Below are 21,936 nucleotides of genomic sequence, written 5' to 3'. Positions count from 1 at the left end.
AAATGTATTATCCGACATCAAAATCTTTGATAAAACCCAAACCGTTTAAGTTTGGAAACATGGATTTGCAAGTGAATTGCAATGGATCCCTCGCAAATATCTTGCACATTTTCAAGAGAAATTGAATCCGTCGCAAATTTTCAAGGGATAATTGTGAGGGATACATTGCAATTCCCTTGCTAATCTACGAGCGTTTAGATTCTCACGCAAATTAGCAAGGAAATTGTGAGGGATCTCTTGCAAATTCATTACTCAATGACTTTAGGGTTTAGTTTGGGGTTTTGGTATATTTTTGGCAGACTTACATGTATTTTGTATTTATGTTTTGAAATAATTAACGTAAAATTTTGTTCAATTTGTTTGGAAATTTAATTAACGTGTATTTATTGTATAAATTATAGAGTTTTGATGTTTAGTACTTTGTACTATTATTTCAAGTGTGGAAAATATTTATCCCGTGAATATTTAGTTGATTGATATTGATTAAGTTTCCAAAAATATTTATCGATGTACTTGTTGAACACTGAATATTTTAATTAATAACTTTTTATTAATTTTATTTGATTTTGGAAGAAATATGTGATAAAATGTACATATCATGCATGTTCCTTACAAATCCATTGCAAATTTGCGAGAGATCTGTGAGGAAACAAGATATACAGACAAACTCCTTGCAAATTTTTGCGAGAGAAATATTTTCTCGCAAATTTACGATGGATTTGCAAAGAAACTGTAACTTCTCTTGCAAATCCCTCGTAAATTTGCGAGAGATTTGCGAATGTCTTATTTTTTTTGCAATTTTGTTGCACATCTGTTGCAAATTTATATGAAAAATTTTCTCTCGCAAATTTCTCTTACGATAGGCGTGTTTTCTTGTAATGTATTCAAGGCATAATTGGTTTAACATTCTAAGAGATTTTGATGGACTGATGGGAACAAGGAATGTTATGGCAAGTCTATTACCTATTTACTCAGAGATGGAAGCACTAATATACGCAATGGAGTGTATAAAGAACTTGCATCAGTTTTAGGTCACATTTGCAACAGATTCTTCTTGATTGGTGAAAATAGTTTTAGATCAGAAAGATAATCAACATTTACAAGTTATTTGGAAGATATCAAAATTTTTGAGAAAAAACTTCCTCAATTTAGAGATGATTCTGACGGATAATGATATCTCAGTCAAACTATAAGGAATTAGTTTGTAGAAAACATGCCTTGTTTCACAACCATAAACGAATCCTTATAAATATTAGTGTGGTAATTCAAACTTTGGTTATTGAGATATTTCCTTCATATCACTCTATGATCTCTCTTATTAAACGAATAAGATGAATAATAGTTGTGCATGCTAATCAAGAAAAGCAAAAAGTTTTGATAAGCGAAAAAAGTAAAAAATTAAAAACCCGAAATCAGTTTCGGACAAGACTTGGATTCATCTTTATGGTGAACCTTTAAATTCACCACCTCCCTAATAACTAATTAAATTGCCAACTAAATTAATGACAAAATAATTTAAAAAATAAATAATATTATATTTAATAATGCTAATGTCACTATTTAATACATAAACTCAAACTCTATACCCTAAATCCAAATTCTAAACCCTAAATTTTACTTATAAACACAAACTCTATACCCTAAATCCAAATCTTAAACCCTAAACCCAAACCATAAATCATAAACCAAAAAATCTAAACTCTAAACCCAAAACTATACCCTAAACTCAAAGTCTAGACCCTAAAACCAAATCTTAGACTCTAAACCCAAACCATAAATCCTAAACCCAAACCTTAGACCCTAAACCCAAACCCTAAACCGTAACCCAAACCATGAACTCTAAATCCAAACTTTAATTCTTAACCTTAAATTTCAAAAGAACAACATCAATATTAATCTAAATATTTAGGGTATAGGATTTTGTATTTACGTTTTGGGTTTAGAGTCTAGGATTTGAGTTTAGGGTATAGGTTTGGGTTTAGAATTCAGGTTTTTGGGTTTATGATTTATGGTTTGGGTTTAGGGTTTAAGATTTGTGTTTAGGTTATAGAGTTTGGGTTTATAATTTACAATTTAGGGTTTAGAATTTGGATTTAGAGTATAGAGTTTGATTTTATGGATTAGATAGTGACATTAGCATTATTAAAATTGACACTATTTATTTTTTTAATTATTTTAGTTTTTGAAAAAATTATTTAATATCTTTTAATCATTAATCTAGTTGGCACTTAAACTGGTTATTAGGGAAGTGATGAATTTAAAGGCTCACCATAGAGAGTGAGGTGAACCCAAGTCTTGTGAGTCAGTTTCTTCTCAACTTCACTCGCCATTAAAGCCATTTACAAAAAAACTCCCTACTCGCCATTTTCTTCTTGTCATTGTCTCAATTTCTTTCGTCTCTTTTTCTTACTCTTTTACGTCTTCCCTCTGACCCCAACATTATTCTATTTTAACTAATAACTAGATTTGGATCCATCAAAATCTCTTAGAATGTTAATTATATATTTTTAAATTTTTTTCAGAGAAATTTAACTTTTATAATTGTGTTATCATATTTTATCTAAGATTAATTTAATTTAATATATTTTTTGGTAACTATATTCAATATGTCAAGTTGCTTAACTCTACACTTGTGCCATATGTATTTTAGAAGAAAAAAATTTAAACTTTATTCTTAAAATTTATTACATTTATATTTTCTTAATACTTGTAACATAATTAGTCAAAAATATTTGTATCAAAAAAATCCGATTTTGGAATCGATCCGGAAATTAAAGTTTTGTATTCTGTTAGACTTGGTCTATATATTCAAATGGTTCTTTAAGTGTTACATCCAAAAACTAATATCAAACCCAACCGAACCGAAAACCGAACAAAATATTTGAAAAATATTTGTGCAAATAACTATTACTATATATATATTTGTGTGTGTATGTAATAGGTTAATATGGTCTTTATTAACTATAAATAAAATCACATTTAATAAATAATTTTAATCAAATAACCTAAAAGAGTTTATTTGAAATTTTATTTCCGTTAAAAGTTCACTTAAACACGTTAAACCCTATCAATCATAAAAATTAAATTTCATCCACTTTCACCATTAATTAGTATTAATATTAGTTAACTTTTAAATTTTCATTTTATAGTAAACAAACTTAAGAAATATATTTCCATCGGTTTATATATTAATATTATATATATTCAGAAATATTTAATATTTATTACAATATACTTCTTAAGTTTCAGATAAATGTAGCTATATATTACGTTAAGGAAGAAATTTATTAATATTTATTATAGTGTTATGTGGTCATTCAATTTAGTTTGCTTTTATTATGAATTTAATAAAAGTGGGTGTTTCAATATTGTGAATATATAACCGTTATACAGTTATCTTTATATTTATATATGACAAAAAATGAAAGATTAAATAGTTAGTTGGACATAATCGTATATCAATAGATTATGATCCTAATTTAATAGTATTGATATTAATTATATAACCAGTTTAGGACTTTTTCTATGTTTATATATATATATATATCAAAAAACTATGTTTCTCAACCTTACTCCGATCCATGTGATTGGAAACCCTATCCGCTATTTGAAGAAGGAGAACATGATGGCGATTTTCTGATCGGGACTCCATCGATGCAGTGCCTTAGTTCAACGATCTCGGCATCATTTCAAGGGAGACTACCACACTCCTTGCAATTCTCGTGACCCTCTGATGTTCCTATGGTGGGGCTCCTCCACTTGACGATCACGGCAAAGCTCCTCTCGACGATCATAATCACGGCAACACTTCTCTTGATGATTACGATCACAACTCTCTGAGCTCTCGCGATCCCTGCTGTGCGTCCTTGTTGCTGTATTGTTACTCTGAGATTGAAGCTTTAGATTGAGGTTTCCATTGAAACCTTGATATCCTCTGCACCATCACGTTCATTGACGTAAGGGTCCCCAAAAACAACGATCACTGAACCACTTACAACCTTCGGTGCAACGGGAAGATAGAGTTACTGCCAATGACTTGGGAAACGGGAAGTTTCTTTTGAACTTCAATACGGAAGATGACCTCAAATACGTCCTTCGACATAGTCCTTTTTACTACAATTTCTGCATGTTCGTGTTGGTGCGTTGGGAACCTATAGTTCATGACAACTATCCCTAGAACATTCCTTTTTGGGTTAAAGTTGTTGGCTTACCTTTGCATTTGTGGACAGAGAAAAGCTTGAGAAACATAGGTTCAAGAATATGACAAGTTCATGTCGATTCTGTGGAGATAATTGAGGGTCGCATGCTTGTGGATGTGGATTCTTGCCGTCCCCTTAAGTTCTCAAGAAAAGGTGGAGTCAAAGGATGGAGATGAGGTTACTATTGAGATCAAGTATGAGATGTTGTTAAAGCACAGCTCTACTTGTGGGATGCTCACCCATGAGAAGTAGTATTGTCCATCCTTGGATATCAGGCCTCGAATTCAGGCTGAAGCTGAGCGGCCGGACATCTTCTCTAGGATGCAACCACCACAGAAGCAGGAGCAGAGACTTCACCAGCCATCTCGCCAAGGCTTATACCGAGCAGTGGATCAAGCCAAACAGGCTCTAACGTTACCTAGCCAGAGTGCAAACGCTAACACATATACGCCTTTGAACAGTTACCCTCGACAGTCTAAGGAATCGCATAGTGATAGGATCATGAGACGTCAAGATGATTACAGCAGAAGCAATCGCTATGGGGGTTCTCGAGAAAATATAGGTCCTTATGACCGTATAAAAGAGCTCACATGGCATGAGAAGGGGCCAATAATGAAGCAGAATGTTGAATTATCAATGCCTATTCAACATGAAAAGGCAAACCGAGCTAATGTTTCATATGAACAAGAGCATGAAGTAATGATAAAAGGTTTAAAGGATGCAACGGAACAGCAAGAGAGAAGCTTTGATAGGAACAACAGTACCAAGAGGTTGGCAAGTAAGATTGTAACACCATCTCGAGTGGAGCATGCTATGGAGGATAATGTTACAAAACGCTCTAAGGATATCACTAGATCTCTCTCTTTTACGAATCTTGATGACCAAGAGCCCTCAGCAATGGTGGAAGATAGACAGATTATTGATGCCCTCAAGGATATGGAGATTGAAGAACAACAAGATGAGAGAATGTTGGAGTGCGAGGTGTAAGAAGATGACTTACTAGGACTGGACCCTAAAGAGATGGATGAAAACAGGCCTCAACAAGACACTACAATGGTGACTGCACGACCTGCGTGTAATAGGGATAAAGCGGCGCATAGCAGCAAGCAGGGAGCTAAAGCGAGTGGTTCATTGGGCCTCCATAGAAAATTTGTGATCCTTCGTCGGGGATCGCCTCGTAAGCATTCAGCTTCGTCTCACAGAGCTCATACGGACCATAAGGATAGAGAATCAAGCAAGTGAAGGCGTCACAACGAGGGTTCAAGGAAGGAAAGAAGTGGTTCGACAAAAAGTGATGGAATGATGGGTTCCAAAAACTCATCACACCATTATCCATGAAGACACTCAGTTGGAACTGTCGAGGGATTGGGAACGACCTCACAGTTCGACACCTTACAGAGATGTGTCAGAAGCATCACCCATGACTAGTGTTTCTGTCTGAGATGAAGAATAAGAGGCGAGTGTTGCAAAACATTCAGGTCGACCTAGGATTTGATCGTTTGTTTACGTTAAGCCACTTCGTCTCAGCGGAGGTTTAGCTCTTTTATTTATGGATGATTTTAATGTTTTATTTTCAAATAAGAGAATAATTGACATTGAGGTAGTTATTGATGGAATAAAAGTCTTTATGACATTTGTTTATGAAGACCCTGTTTTAGAACGTAGGGATCAGGTATGGGAACGTCTTACGCGTTTCTCAACAACACGAAATGGACCTTGGTTCATGATAGGTGATTTTAATGAAATTACTGATCACAGTGAGAAGGAGGGAGGACGAAAACGCTCCGATAGTTCTTTCTTGCCTTTCAAGAAAATGCTATGTGATTATCGTATGCTGGAATTTCCATTTACTGGAAATATGCTGTCATGGATGGGGAAAAGATCAAGAGGAGCAACTGTCAGATGCCATCTGGATTGAGCAGTGGGGAGTGAGGATTGGCATGAGAAGTTTCCACACACAGCTGTTAAGTATCTCAGACTTTGGGGCTCGGATCATCGTCCGGTCCTAGCGGATATCCTAACCAAACCAGTAAGGCGAAAAAAGAAATTCAAATTTGACAAACGATGGTTAGATAATGAGGAGCTTAAGCAAGTAATACTGGAAGGATGGAAATCAGAAGATCTGCCTTCGGAAGAAAATATAATGGAACACATTGCTAGTTGTAGAAGAGCTTTGAGCCAATGGAGGATTCAAAACAATGTGAATTCAGAAAAGTTATTGGAGGAGCTTAAGGACAAGGTGGAAGGGCTATATTCAGATGACAATGCTTCTTCTGAGGAGATAGCAGCAGCTATAAAGGAGTTATCTAATTCTCGTAAGGCAGAGGATTTATTTTAGAAACCGAAGAGTAGGGTGCTCTGGCTAAGGGAAGGGGATATAAACTCTTAAGTTTTTTCATGCACTAGTGAAGCAGAGGCGAGCGAGGAATAGAATCACACAACTCCTAGATGAAAATGGAAATGTGGTAGAGGACGAGGAAGGACTAGTCGCCATTGTTACTAGCTATTTTAGACAGATATTCGAAACCTCAAACCCGGAAGATATTGCTGAAGCATTATCAGAGGTCCCGACAACGATTATTGGGGCAATAAATAAGGATCTTACAGGTCCAGTAACTGAATGGGAGGTCAAGCTAGCTCTATTTGCCATGAATCCGGAAAAAGCTCCTGAACCAGATGGAATGACGGCCCTCTTCTACCAGAAATTTTGGGACATAGTCAAAGATGATTTAACTCGTATGGTTAATCAATTTCTTTTTGACGAAACAATGGCGCAGGGATTGAACGATACCAATATTTGCATGATCCCTAAGAGGGATAAGCCTAATGAAATGACAAAGTTTAGACCTATCAGTCTATGCAATGTCAGTTATAAGATAATATCTAAGGTCTTATGCCAAAGATTAAAAAGGTACTTTTACAACAGATATCTGAAACACAATCTGCATTTGTTGCTGGAAGACAGATAACTGATAACATCATGATAGCCCAAGAAATGTTTCATGTGCTAAGAACGAAGCCATGAGGTAGAGTGAAGAGGACGGCCATAAAAAAAGACATGAGCAAAGCATATGACAGGATGGAATGGTCATTCATAGAGGCTATTATGAGGAAGATGGGTTTCTCGGAGGTATGGATTAGCTGGATTATGAGATGCATAACCTCGGTAAAGTACAAAGTCCTCATGAATGGGGAACCACGGGGAAACATTACCCTAGAGAGAGGTTTACGACAAGGAGATCCTCTGTCTCCTTTCATATTTATTCTATGCACGGAAGCGCTCGTTAACCTTCTTAATCAAGCAGAGAATCAAGGGAAGATAACGAGGATGAGAGCGGCACGCGCTTGTCCACCAATATGGAAGAGCGTCGGGCAATGTATTAACTTCGATAAATCTTCGTTGCTCTTTGGTAAGAGGATTCCAGCAAATGAGCGACAACTGATTAAAGATACACTTGGAATACAAAATGAAGGGGAAATGGGATCCTACTTAGGAATCCCAGAGGATATCAGTGGGTCCAAGTGTAAGCTCTTTGCCTTCTTAAAGGACAAACTATTACACAGAGTGAATGGTTGGACGGGTAGATGGCTCTCAAAATGGGGGAAGGAAGTATGGATCAAATAATTTTTGCTGGCTTTGCCGACATATGTCATGTCTAGCTTTTTGCTCCGTTTAGAGATATATGAAAACCTTGCAAGTGCCATTGCACAGTTTTGGTGGAGCTCAAACTCATCGAAGAGAGGAATTCACTAGGCGAAATGGGATAAGATGTGTGCACCTAGAGAAGAAGGAGGAATTGGATTTCGCATGATCCATGAATTCAATTTAGCCCTCTTAGCAAAACAACTATGGCGTCTTGTTCAATTTCCAGATTCATTAGTTGCTAGAGTACTTCGAGGTAGGTACTACCGCCTGAGTTCGCCTTTGCGAATAGGCTCTGTGGATAGCCCATCTTATGTGTGGACAAGTATTATTGCGATAAGAAAGCTTTTACTCTTGGGTATTAGAAACAAATTGCATTCGGGATATGAGATCAATGTTTGGCAGGACCCATGGATTCCCTCGACGCCAGCAAGACCAGCTCGGGCTATAGCGCCAGTAGTAAATCCAAAAATGATTGTTAGTAGCCTTATAGATATTGAATCAAAGGAGTGGGATGTATGACTATTGGAATAGTATGTTGACCAGGAGGATATACCAATGATACAGAGTATGGCCATAAGCTCTACTCATCGAAGAGATACTTTTTTGCTAGAGTTATACCAAGAACGGACAATATACAGTCAAATCTGGATACTGGGTAGCTGCAAATGTAATGACATACAATGAGGAGAAACAAGTTCTCCAACCCAGTATTACCGAGCTTCAAGCTTTTGCCTGGAAAGTTAATGCACCACAAAACATTTGACATATTATTTGGCAATTATTAACAGGACATGTGGCGGTCTCAAGGAATTTGGTTCGGCGTAATATGAGATGCGATAATTATTGTCCAAGATGTGGAGATCCAGAAGAAATTGTTACTCATGCGATCTTTGAATGTCCACCGGCCTTACAAGCATGGGCTCTTTCATCAACGCCATCAAATCTTGAAGTATTCCCTATCTCCAGCATATTCACCAATATGGACTATCTATTTTGGAGGAAGAATATCATCATGGAGCTAGAAAATGACATGGATCCTTATCCATGGGTAATCTGGTATATATGGAAGGCTCAGAACGAAAAATTATTCAGGGCATAGATAAGGATCCAGCGGAGCTAGTCAGATATGCAGAGAGCGAATGCCAGGCATGGCACAACGCGAGAGACTATACCGACTGGCCCACAGGCTCAATCAACTCAACAGCCACAAGTCTTAAGCTTAGGTGAAATATGTATGGTGGATGGTTTTTGGACCTCTACTGACCGGTTTAGTGGAGTTGGATGGGGATGAAAGGATAACATAGGGAATATTCAACTTATGGGGACAAAAAACATGAGAAGACGCGAATCATCATTACACTCGGAACTGGAAGTGCTAAAATAGGCAATGGAGGCTATGTTGCCGCATTCTATATGCCAACGATTTGGCACAGATTGTAAGGATCTTATTGCAATGATATTATTGCAGTGATAGCAGAGCCTCAAGCATGGCCAAATTTCTCTACTGAACTGGAAATTATCCAAACCATCAAGATGTGTTTTTCGGACTTTAAGATTTGCTACATCCCGAGGGCTTAATGTGATTGTTGATTCATTAGCTATGACGTGCTTGTTTTTTAATCGATCTTTGTGTTACTTTGATTGTTCTATTCCGGTCTGGTTATCCAGATCACTTCAAATTTGAGTAATAAAATAGTCGTTTGATGAAGAAAAAAAAACCTTGCTCCGATCCACAGGGCAATGTCGTGCTCCGGCTTATAGAGGTGAAGGCGATTTATAGAACATGGCCCTTGTAGAAAAAATGAAAACAATAAAATAGGTACGCCCTTGCTTGAACCCATTACATATAACTGAGAAATTAAATAGTAACTTGATTGATAAATTATGCTGAAACTTTTGGTAATTTTTTTGGAAATCAGAAAAGAAGATTTGTTGAGTACTTCATAAGTTTTGTCAACTTCGTAGGATTCGTGTACCATGTGTATGCAAAATTACGAGAAGTATAATGGACCTTACTTACCTAAATTAAGGGTTTTATTTGTGTCATTGGATTGGATAAATTTCACCAGTGAGTTATATTAGAGCATTATCATCCAGTCTTTTAATAGACTTCTCGGATTGAAAATTAAAAATAGTAGAAAGAAAAAACACCATTTCTCAGAAAAGATTTGAAACCATTTTGAGAAACTATGAAATGGTGTTTTTTCTTTCTACTATTTTTAATTTTCAATCCGAGAAGTCTATTAAAAGACTGGATGATAATGCTCTAATATAACTCACTGATGAGAACACACGTGTCAGCTAATAACACTGTTATGAATTTTTTAAGAGTTATTCTTGGGTCCATCCCTTAGGATGAACCTTTAAGTTCACTAACCAATGAAAATTTGTCATTTTAGATCCAGTATTTTTTAGATAAAGAAACAAAATAACTTGTCAAATTATATTATGTTTTCAAAATAAAATTTAAAAATAAATAAAAATAGTATATAAAAAACGAATTTAAAAAAAAAGTTTAATGTTGTCAACAAAACACTAAACCCTAAACTCTAATCATAAACCCTAAACCTTTGGATAAATCTTAAATCCTTAGGCAAATCTAAACGCTTGGAAAAACACTAAACATCTGCATAACTTCTAAACTATAAATCTTAAAACTTAAACACTAGATCTTAAAAAATAATATCTTTTAAAAAATAATATTTTTGACAACTATTGTTATTTATTCATCTAATCTTTTTTATTTTAAAAATAATATAATTTGACAAGTTATTTTGTTTCTTTAATTAAAATATATTAGATCTAAAATAACAAATTTTTATTGGTTGGTGAACGTAAAAGTTCACCTTATAAAGTGAACTAAAAAAAGTCTTTTTTTTTAATACACATCATACTATTAAATGATCATCACTTTTTTAACTATTAAAATATGAGTTTTAGATATCCATTTGAATCTCTTTGAACAACAAGGATTACTCTTAGTTACACTGTTTACAAAGTGGCTACAAGCCACACATTTCTAGATTTTTTCTATTCACTTCCATGTGTTTTTTTCAGTGTACTTGTGTGGTTTGCCTCTTTGTAAATCCGGTCTAAAATTTCCAGAGAAATAATATAGGATAAAATAGTTATCTCCTTTTCATATTTTTTTTATTGTTTATCAAATCTTTGTTTTCAGTCAAAATCACACCAATATTGTCAACCATAGCACGTCTCGGTGGACCTTACAAACTAAAAAAAATCACTTTTAAGAGCATCTCCAACAATGACACTAAATTTAGTGTTAAAATTACACTAAATTTGGTATTTGGTATCAAACAGTTTTTGTTATCTTCAACTATAACACCAAATATTATTCTAAAATTTATATTATATATTGTTTAATTTTTTGATACTTTTTATTTTTATTATTTGAAATTCATAAATAATTATTTTATCATATTTTGATATTATGTTTTATTAAATTTTCATAATTATATTTTTATAAAATCTATTTACATTTATATTTTAGTTTAAGAATATTATACATGTAGTTATATTATATAATATACTATATTAAAAATTAAAAAATTAATTATGAAAAGAACATAACAAGATAATATATTTATTTTAATAAAATTTGTATTAGTTAGTAATACATGCTTAACTATATTATAAAATAAAAAAAATTTATTTTAAAGTTTGGTAAATTTAATAATATAAAATATAACTTAAATAAAAATTATGATCAATATTTTAAAATAAAATAAATAATAATAATCATTTAGTGATTCTTATTTCAAAATAAAATAAATATAAAATTTATATGATGTTTTATTTTTTACAACATAAAAATGGTAATAATAACTTAGTGATTTCTTACTTGAAAATAAAATAAAAATATTTTTATCATGAAAATAATAATTTAAAATTATAAATAATACATTATATATATGTTTAATTAAAATTTTGAACTGATTAATAATTATAATTGAGACAAATTTGAACTGATTAATAATTATAATTGAGACAAATTTGAACTGATTAATAATAATTAAATTATACTATTCAATGAAATGTAATAAATATATATATATATATATATATATATATATATATTTGGTGTAATGAATAGTGTTACACCAAATTTGATATAACACTATTTACTCTACATCAAATTTGGTGGGATAATGTCATTTTTAATGTTTTATTGGAGATAAAATAAGATCAAATTTGATGTTTTGGTGTCTCATTGGAATTCGTCTAATATGCGCGTTATTATTTTTGACAACGTGGAGTACATGATGTTCATTTGTATAGACCAAGTCTGAACAATATGTCTTATTTAGAAGGGATTTTTCAACTCCTATAAAATTTTGTGTTTCATGTTTTCCAAATATACTAAAGAAGCCATGGGAAGAAAGCAAAAGCTCAGTAGAATGATCGAAAATATGATATTATTATCTGTTTTGGTACCGTTTTGGGCATAGATATGATTTAAGATGAAACTAGAGCTTGATCCGTACGCCTGTGCGGATGTTAACTTTTTACTATTTTTTCAGAAATTGATATTTTCATGATTATTAATATATATTTTATATATGTCATAATATAGTTAACTGTATAAGTATTTGAATATTTTTAGGTTTTTATACATCAAAATCGAACCGGAATCAAATAGGATAATAGGATTATTTTTACTTTTAGAATATTCTCTTCATATACCATATTTTGGTAAATCCACAAATAATAATTTGAATGGTTGGTTAAATGAAATATATCTTATATTGGTTCGGTCTAGACATAAACTTTACGTTTTGTACATTATATATTTGGTATTGATAAAAACATATTTAAATTGTATAAAATGTAAATTTTGATTTATACGTAACCGGTTCAGGTTACTAACTTATAGATTGCCACTTGTGTATATTATTTGTATAAATGAAGAAGATAAAAGTGTTTTTATCCAAAAAATATCAAGGGAGAATTACCAAGTGTGACTCAAAACTTGGAGTCAAACCCAAAAGAATACTCCAACTTGGGTCAAAGGCAAAAGTAACCTAAAAGGATATTGAAATTACAACTATCTCCTTATGAACAAACAAAAAAACGGATTTTTTTACGTTTCTACCCCTTGCAAGTCGTCTGTTTAGACGATTTGAAAATAAGTCGTCCAGACGACTTAACTTAAAGTTGTCTGGACAGTTATTCTTAAACATAATTTAAAAATTTTGTAAAAAATATTTTGATAAGTGAAAAATTGGAATTATGTAATTAACATATGTCTTAAGAGATATAAATTAATATATAACAAATTTCAATTGTTTTCAGCCCAGATGAGTGAAAGTAGTGAGTTATGATATTCTTTAGTTTATGTTTCATCAACATATGTTGTAGTATTGTATGTGTTCTTAGGGTTAGATTTTGGAAAGCATTAAAACCGTTTTTTGAAAATTTTTAAAATTACCTAAGCGTGTTCATTTCTGTGTATAGTAAACACTATTGAAGTATAATTTGATTTTATAACGTGGTTAGTAAGTTAATTTAGTCATTTTAGTTTAGGGGTTCGTTTTAGGGTCTGGACGACTTAATATTTAGTCTTCTGTGCGCAGACGACTAAATATTAGGTCGTCTGATATATATTATCAGCCAGAATAAGTCGTCTAAACCGGACCAAACCTTAAAGTTTACCAATGTACTTTTAAAGCTAACCGGATTATTTATCCAATATATAAGGTGATTTTTTTTTTCATTTTCCACGAAATTCAGAAACCCTAACAGTTCTCTCTCACCGGCGATATCAAAGGCGATTCGAATTCCCACTATTTCCGAACAAACCATCGTTCTCAACGTCGGCTATCTATCTCACTTCATTCTCACAGTTGTCGCCGCAGCTTCTTCTAACCCTAGCGCCGCCGATTCCTCTAAACCCTAGCGCCCCGCTTCCACTATTTCCGAACAAACCATCGCCCTCGCCACCGTGCTCACCAACATTCTCACCGCCGCTTCCTCTAAACACTAGCTAGCACCGCCGCTTCTTCTAAACCCTAGCGCCGCCGCTTCTTCTCTGTAAACCGTAGCGCCGTTTCTCTGTAAACCCTAACGCCGGTAAGTCATCAATCTCGAGGAAAAGATGAACATAAAACGTTGTCTCTTTCAATTTACTCATTCTCACCGTTTCACGTTTATTTTTTCAAATCTATAACCACAATGACGAGTACTCCAACTCCTTCTGCGACTAATCAGGTCCGCTTGAAATTTTTCTACTGGAACACTTGTAAGTAAGTCGTCTAGAAAGTCTTCCAACTGGACGACTTAGTAGACGACTTAAATATAAGTTGTCCATTTGGAAGACTTTCCAGACGACTTAAATATAAGTCGTCTGGAAAGTCGTCCAACTTTAATATAAGTCGTCTGGAGTAACAATTAAGGCGTGATTGATTTAGCTTGTGTTCTGACTTCTATTGTTGTCTTTGATTATCTTGCAGACAAAAAGGATGGATATTCCAGAACTCCCCCGTAGGTTATACACATTAGGGGAAGAGCCAGAACCCCACAATAGCATTTCGTATCATACGGATAACAAGAAGTTGCATACTGCTCTTAGGGAAGCTCTCACTGATGATGAATTTGAAGAGCTCAAGGAGTCGAGATTGTGAGTTTTCATCAAGTTCAAGGAGCAGGGATTTGGTTGGGCTTCAAGGCTGGTTCACTACTTTCTCTGTTTAAAGCTGGACATTAAGAAGAAGTACGAGATGTGGTGTCTCGTTGGTCCAGAACCTGCGAGGTTTTCACTGTTAGAGTTTGAAAACATCACTGGTCTAAACTGCGAGTACATCGAGGACCTTGAGACACCAAAATGTGAAGTTACCAAAGAGATGGTTTCTTTCTGGGGGATGATGGGAGTTCATCTGGAAGCTGGGCCAACTACTGATCAGATAATAGCAGCACTGAAGAGATGCGGGGATTGGTCCAGGGAAGATCGCAAGCGACTCGGTACCTTTCCATCTTCACTGGATTCATTGAAGGGAGAAAGTTTTCAACCGCTACACGAGCTACTCTGGCAAGGCTAGTGATGGATTTAGAACGGTTTGAGAATTATCCATGGGGGAGAGTCGCGTTTAAGGTGCTGATGGACTCTTTGTGGAACAAAGATATTACTGGCTGTTACACCGTGGATGGGTTTATACAAGTTCTTCAGGTCTGGGCGTACACAGCTATTCCGGGATTGGGTGCTAGTATTGGTAGTCCCAGAGCAAACAGTCCGTCTCCACCGATTCTGGCTTACGAGGGCAGCAGAGGCCGCAGATTCATGAAAGCTGCTATCTTGAGTCAGGTACCTTTCCATCTTCACTTAATTAAGTTGTCTGGAAAGTCTTCCAGCTGGACGACTTAGTAGACGACTTATTATAAGTCGTCTAGAAGGTCTTCCAGCTGGACGACTTAGTAGACGACTTATAATAAGTCGTCTGGAAAGTCTTCCAGCTGGACGACTTAGTAGACGATTTATTATAAGTCGTCTGGAAGGTCTTCCAGCTGGACGACTTAGTAGACGACTTATAATAAGTCGTCTGGAAGGTCGTCCAGCTGGACGACTTAGTAGATGACTTATAATTAAGTCGTCTATTTAGTATTTTGTTTCAAATATCTAACTCTATTCTTCTTCTATTTACTGCAGACCCGCGTGATCAACTTTGTTGAGAAGGACATTAGTGAAATGTGGCCAAAATGGGACTCTGAGGTTGAGGACGTGCCCGTGGAGAACATCATTAAAGTCATGTATGATCGGAGACCGTGGAAGTGGACCATGGATTGTTGGGAAGTCACTGGTACAAAACCTAAGTTTGTGACTCCATCGAAAAGAGCCAAAGAGATGGTTGTAGTGGAGGTGGAGGAGGAGGAGGAAGACAATCAGAGACCTCGGAAGAAAGCTCGTAAAGAGGCTCCTAAAGAGGCTCCTAAAAAGGCTAGAGAAGAGGCTAGTTGGGTGACCAAAGAGGAGTTGGAAAATATGTTCAAGGACTTAAGAAGTGACTTAGGTGACATGATGAAAGATGGGTTTAAGAAGTGCATCAGGGAGATTAGGAAGATGTCCGATAGATTGGAAGCTGTGGAGAAGAAGGTTGGTGTCACCAATCAGGCTACCCCTACACCTCTAACCAAACAGGCTACCCCTCAAGTCAAAGAAACCAGGATTAGTAACAAACAACCTACCCCTCAAGCCACAGAAACCGGGGTTAGTAACAAACAGACTACTCCTCAAAAGGATCAGCCTACACTTCAAACCAATCATCCTACTCCTCCCACCAGACAGCCTGCTCCTCAAAAGGCAAATCCTACTCCTCAAACGAAACAGCCTGCTCCTCAAACCAAAAAGCCTACTCCTCAAAAGGCAAAGCCTACTCCTCCTCAAAAGAAACAGCCTTCTCCTCAAACGAAACAGCCTACTCCTCAAAAGAAACAGCCTTCTCCTCTGCCCAAAGAGGTTAGTATCAAATCCTCTCCCAACAAGAATTAAGTCGTCCAGGGTCTTCTAGTTGTCCAGACAACTTTTATTTAAGTCATCCAGGGTCAACTAGTCGTCCAGACAACTTTTATTTAAGTCGTCCAGGGTTAACTTGTGTGCAACTTTTAATGCAGAGATTGTTGCCGGAGGATACAGCAGATGAGGCGATCTCGGTATATAAGATCTTGCCGGAGGATAAAGCAGATGGTGTCACCTCCAAAGAGATTGTTCCTCTCACTTTCACTGACCAACCGAGCTTCACTTCCAACGATCAACAACCGAGCTTTGCTTCCACCGATCCAAGCGTTCCAGTTTCAGAACCGAGCCTGGTTGTATTGGACAAAACAGCTCCCACTGCTTCTGTGCGTGCAAGGAGTGAACGAACGAAGAAACCTGCTCCCACGCAGATATCTCCTTATACGGCAGAGAGAAAGAAACTCCTTAGAGTGGGAAAGTATAATCAATTTCCCACACTAAACAGACCTAAGTTGAAGGAGCTCGCTGATTGGTTGAAAATTGATCCGTAAGTGATTGCTTTACCCATAATAGCTTGATTTAGTCTACCAAAACTGATTGCTTTTTTGTTTGCAGTGATTATTTCACTAAGAAAGAGGAGAAACCACGTACATCACCAACTTGGTGGTATCAAAAACTCCGGACACCCAAAGCATGGCTAGAAGACGTAGTAAGTCTTCTGCTTATCTTAAGTCGTCTGGTAACTTGTCTTTTGTATAGATTTGTAAATATATAAGTCGTCTGGAAGGTTTTCCAGCTGGACGACTTACAAATAAGTCGTCTGGAAGGTTTTCCATCTGGACGACTTACAAATAAGTCGTCTGGAAAGTTTTCCAGCAGGACGACTTACAAATAAGTCGTCTGGAAGGTTCTAATTGTATTATTTTATATGCAGCATATAGATGCTTGGATGAATGTGCTGAGGCAGAGGTATCAGGAGAACCCACAAGCTTTCCGGAGCGAGCGAATGTGCTTCCTGGATCACAACTTTCCCAGTCTTGGAGAGACCAGTATCTGTTTTTGAAAGCATCGGCACCTGATCACAAAGGTTTAGGAAGAATGCTACCTAGTGAGGTGTCGAGTTTTTATGACGGATCAATGCCTTCATTTTGCCAATCAAACAAGAAGTGGGGGGAGGACATTGATGATATCTATGCGCCAGTGAACTTGGACAACAAACATTGGGTTGCTATTTGGATATCGATTCTAAGAGGCACATAGTCGTCTGGGACAGCATACCTTCATCTAGCATACCAGAAGCATGGGATGAGATAATGGAGCCTTTTCTCGAGATGGTCCCTTATATGCTTGTTGAGTGCGGAGCCACCGACGAATTACGGGCCAAATACGGGTTGGAGCGATACACATATGAGAGACGGCTGAAAGATGTACCCACGGCCAACAATGGTGATTGTGGCGTGTACGCTCTAAAGTACATTGAATGTCATGCTCTTGGGGTCCCCTTTAGCCCTAAAGACTTTGCTAGGTCCAATGCGAAGACTATGAGGGATAATATGGCGGTGGTTATATGGACGGAGCTTGTTGATCAGCATTTGAAAGATAATGAGGATGGTGGTATGTTCGTGGGCATGTATGATTAGATTTGTGTATGGCTTTGAACTTGTCTTTGTATAGATTTCTTTTTTTGTGAAACTTGTATAGATTTTCTAACTTGTGTATGATTTGTGTATTTGTATTTGAACTTGTCGTTGTATAGATTTTCTAACTTGTGTATGATTTATTTGAACTTGTCTTTGTATAGATTTGTAAATATATAAGTCGTCTGGTAGGTTTGGACGACTAACAAGTAAGTTGTTTTGAAGGTTTTCCAGCTGGACGACTTACAAATAAGTCGTCTGGATGGTTTTCCAGCTGGACGACTTACAAATAAGTCGTCTGGTAGGTTTGGAAGACTTACAAATAAGGTAGTCTAAAAATAGTAGAAGGTAGTCTAAAAATAAAATACACTGGACGACTTAGTAAAAGGTCGTCTAAAAAAATACACTTGAAGGGATAGTAGAAGGTAGTCTAAAAATAAAATACACTGGACGACTTAGTAAAAGGTCGTCTAAAAAAATACACTTGAAGGGATAGTAGAAGGTAGTCTAAAAATAAACACACTGGACGACTTAGTAGAAGGTCTTCTGGACGACTTACTTGAAGGTTATCTGGTAGACGAAACACTGGACGACTTAACAATTAGTCGTCTGGACGGGTAATCAAGACTGGACGACTGAAATTTAGGTCGTCTGGACAACTAGTCAACTGGTTGTGTACATTGTGGTTTCGTATGGCCAGTTTCCTTGCAGTTTGAGCATCTCTGTGACCTGTGTTTCTTCCTGGGTTTGTGTCCTCTCATCCTAGATAGCTCCAACCAAGATTGCCATCTTGATTTCTTCTGTCTCCCCGGACCACGCTTTACGTTTGGAGGAAAGCATTCTCGTTCCTCAATATGTTGTGACACGATAGGATATATTCTCTGAGTATCCTGCATACAGATGATTCTTTGAGTAAAGTGGACATACAAGTGTGGAGATATGCAAACCAGCATGTGTTCCAGCAGCTATAGCATGAGAGCAAGGTATTTTCTCCACTCCATAGACACCACAATCACACTTTACATGTTCCAAATCAACCACATAGTCCATTTTGCCACCTTTGACAAAGAAACGCCATCCATCAATTGGTTCGACCGTCATCGTATCCGCTATCTCTGATCGAACATCAAGCAAGTATTCAACACCCCGGCTATGTTCAGTTGGGAGACTCAAAGCATCTTGTCTCCTTTTCCAATACCATTTTCCTAACTTCTGCCTTATGAACTCCAGCAGGAACGGAATCGGAAATCTTCTTGCTCGCTTCAGTGCGGAATTAATAGATTCAGCGATGTTGCTTGTTTTTATGTTGAACCTGTTCCCCTTACAATAAACCCTTGACCATAGCCTGGCGTCGGCCTTCTCCAAATACGTTGCAAGTTCTGGGTTTGCACTCCGTATCTCAGCCATGTACCGGTCAAAATCGTAAACCGTGTGCGCATAAGCAGCCCCTTTCACCAAGTACATGAGATGTTTCCCTTTAAACTTTTTGACAATGTTATCTTGAAGGTGATAATAACATATTTCTCGGGTTGCCCAAGGAAACACCTTCTCACACGCACTTTTAATGGCCGCGTGCCGGTCGGAGACTATCACCAGAGGCTTGTCATGAGATATACAACTAGCCAATTTTGTGAAAAACCATTCCCAAGAAGGTTCATCTTCAGCATCCACGATCCCAAAAGCCAATGGGAATATCTGAAAATTGCCATCTTGTGCGGCTGCAACTAACATAACACCTCCATACTTTTCACTTAGGTGAGTTCCATCCACCACAATGACCCTTCTCTGATACTTAAACCTTTGATAGAAGCTCCAAAAGAGAGAAATAGATACTTAAAATCTTTTCTTAGAACCAAGTTCTATAGCCGTGATAGAATCAGGATTTGCAATGGAGATTTGCTCGAGATATGAAGGCAGACGCGAATACCCTTCTTCTGCTGATCCTCTCACCAATTTTTGTGCATATAACAGTGCTCTGTATGAAGTGGTGTAATCAAGCGTCATGCCAAACATGTTCTTCATTGCATCAGTGATATGCTGTGGAGTTATCCCATCAATGATTCCAACACGATCAATGAAAAGACTACCAACATACTTTGGAGTACAGTGTCTCCGCTGAGCGATTCGGTCTCCAATTGAGCATAAATGTTTTTCCACATACTTTGTTACCCAAAACGTGTTTGGCCCATGTTTCACACTCGCTCTGATCTTCCATCCACAACCGCTAATCCGACATATTGCCACAAGGAGAGTTTTGTTGATTTGTATATTCTAAAAGAAAACTTACCCCTCACTGCTGTCAACCGCAGCTCTGAAAGCAGTGCATCCTTGCTAACAAAACTCTGGTTGACATAGATGCTGGTACAATCTGATTTTCCTCCTTCAATAGCATTTGTCTTAGCATATGTCTTTTCAATTTCTTCAAAACAAATATTATCATCATCTTCCTCATCTTGAACCTTTCCATAAAGACTGTAATCCCCACCATTCTGATCCGTTTCACCAACAATAGTGTTATCAGCATCCTCCTCCCCATTTTCCTCCTCCCCATTTTCCTCCTCCCCATCTTGATTTTTATCTTCAACAGACTCATTATCACCAACATCTTCAAAACATTCATCAGCTTCATCATTATCACCAACATCTTCTTCTCATTCACCAGCTTCATCATTATCACCAACATCTTCTTCCCATTCACCAGCTTCTTCTCTTTTCTCTGAAACCGTTTCCACCTTACTGCGGCTTGATACACAAAGACATACTCTATGCGTTTTGAGTATCTCGAGCAAGTTTCGAACTTGTCTATCACTTGTAACATGAATGGAGGACTGCCTGGAGTCATCATCATTTCTGCTGGTAATGAGTAGCTAATCTTCACAGTCACTGATCTCATGTCCAGGTTATAATCTTCTTGAGCCATTGCAACAAGTTCAGCATGTGTTGAATCTTCATTCAATAAAAACAATCTTGCTCCTTTGAGATCATCAACCACAAAATCCCAACGGAAATCTCTCAACAACCATTCTCCATACACTGCATGTAACTTAAAAATCATCTGCAAATATTCAAAATAAAACACATTAGTAAACATAGAGAAATAAAGAAGTTCAATAAACATTATCGTAGACGACTTAGAATTAAGTCGTCCTGAAGACTTAAAGGTAAGTCGTCTAAAGAGGTCACTTTTGCAATTGAAAATTAAAAGGGATGACTTAATTCTAAGTCGTCCGGCTTTGTTTGTTAAAAAAAAAATTCAGACGACTTATATATAAGTCGTCTACGAGAAACGGGCTAGTTTTGCATTTGACCGAATCGTGTCAGATCTTTGACTATTTCTGGACGACTTATAATTCAGTCGTCTCTGGAAAGTAAAAATTACAATATTTTATTCAAACTAGATGACTTACATGTAAGTCGTCCTAGGTTAGTTTTGTAATTGAAAAATAAAACTTGAAATTTAACTTTCTCCAGACGACTTAACTAAAATTCGTCCAGCTAGACGACTTAATTTAAGATCGTCCGGGATAAGCAAGGTTTGACCACAAAATTGGGAAAAATTCTGGATGACTTTGCTTTCCCCGGACGACTTTAAATTAAGTCTTCTGACGGGACGACTTTATATTATGTCGTCTGGTAAAAGTTAAATTATGAAGTTTTATTTTTCAATTACAAAACTAACCTAAGACGACTTATACGTAAGTCGTCTAGTTTAATAAAATATTGAAATTTTAACTTTCCCAGAGACGACTGAATTATAAGTCGTCCAGAAATAGTCAAAGATCTGACACGATTCGGTCAAATGCAAAACTAGTCTGTTTCTCGTAGACGACTTATATAAGTCGTCTGGAGTGTTTTTTTTCAACAAACAAAGTTGGACGACTTAGTTTAAGTCGTCCGTTTGACCAGAAGACTCATCAGTAAGTCTTCTACATACAGATAACTTACTTGTAAGTCTTCTACGCGAACAGATTTTGAAAAAAAATTCAAATT

The 21,936-nt window shown here is 36.4% G+C and overlaps 1 protein-coding gene and 1 pseudogene across 1 annotated transcript; both read left to right on the top strand.

Moving 5' to 3' along the window:
- The first annotated feature begins 7,257 nt into the window (after positions 1-7,257).
- On the top strand, positions 7,258-7,824 carry LOC108858304 (uncharacterized). The gene has a single exon (XM_018632255.2). The coding sequence runs from the start codon at positions 7,258-7,260 to the stop codon at positions 7,822-7,824; it is 567 nt and encodes a 188-aa protein (XP_018487757.2).
- Positions 7,825-14,285: 6,461 nt separating this feature from the next.
- On the top strand, positions 14,286-17,949 carry LOC130494871 (uncharacterized; annotated as a pseudogene).
- Positions 17,950-21,936: the final 3,987 nt, after the last annotated feature.

Source organism: Raphanus sativus, chromosome 5 (assembly GCF_000801105.2).
Source record: "Raphanus sativus cultivar WK10039 chromosome 5, ASM80110v3, whole genome shotgun sequence".
Lineage (NCBI taxonomy): Eukaryota > Viridiplantae > Streptophyta > Magnoliopsida > Brassicales > Brassicaceae > Raphanus > Raphanus sativus.
This window is presented reverse-complemented; position numbering and strand designations above follow the sequence as displayed.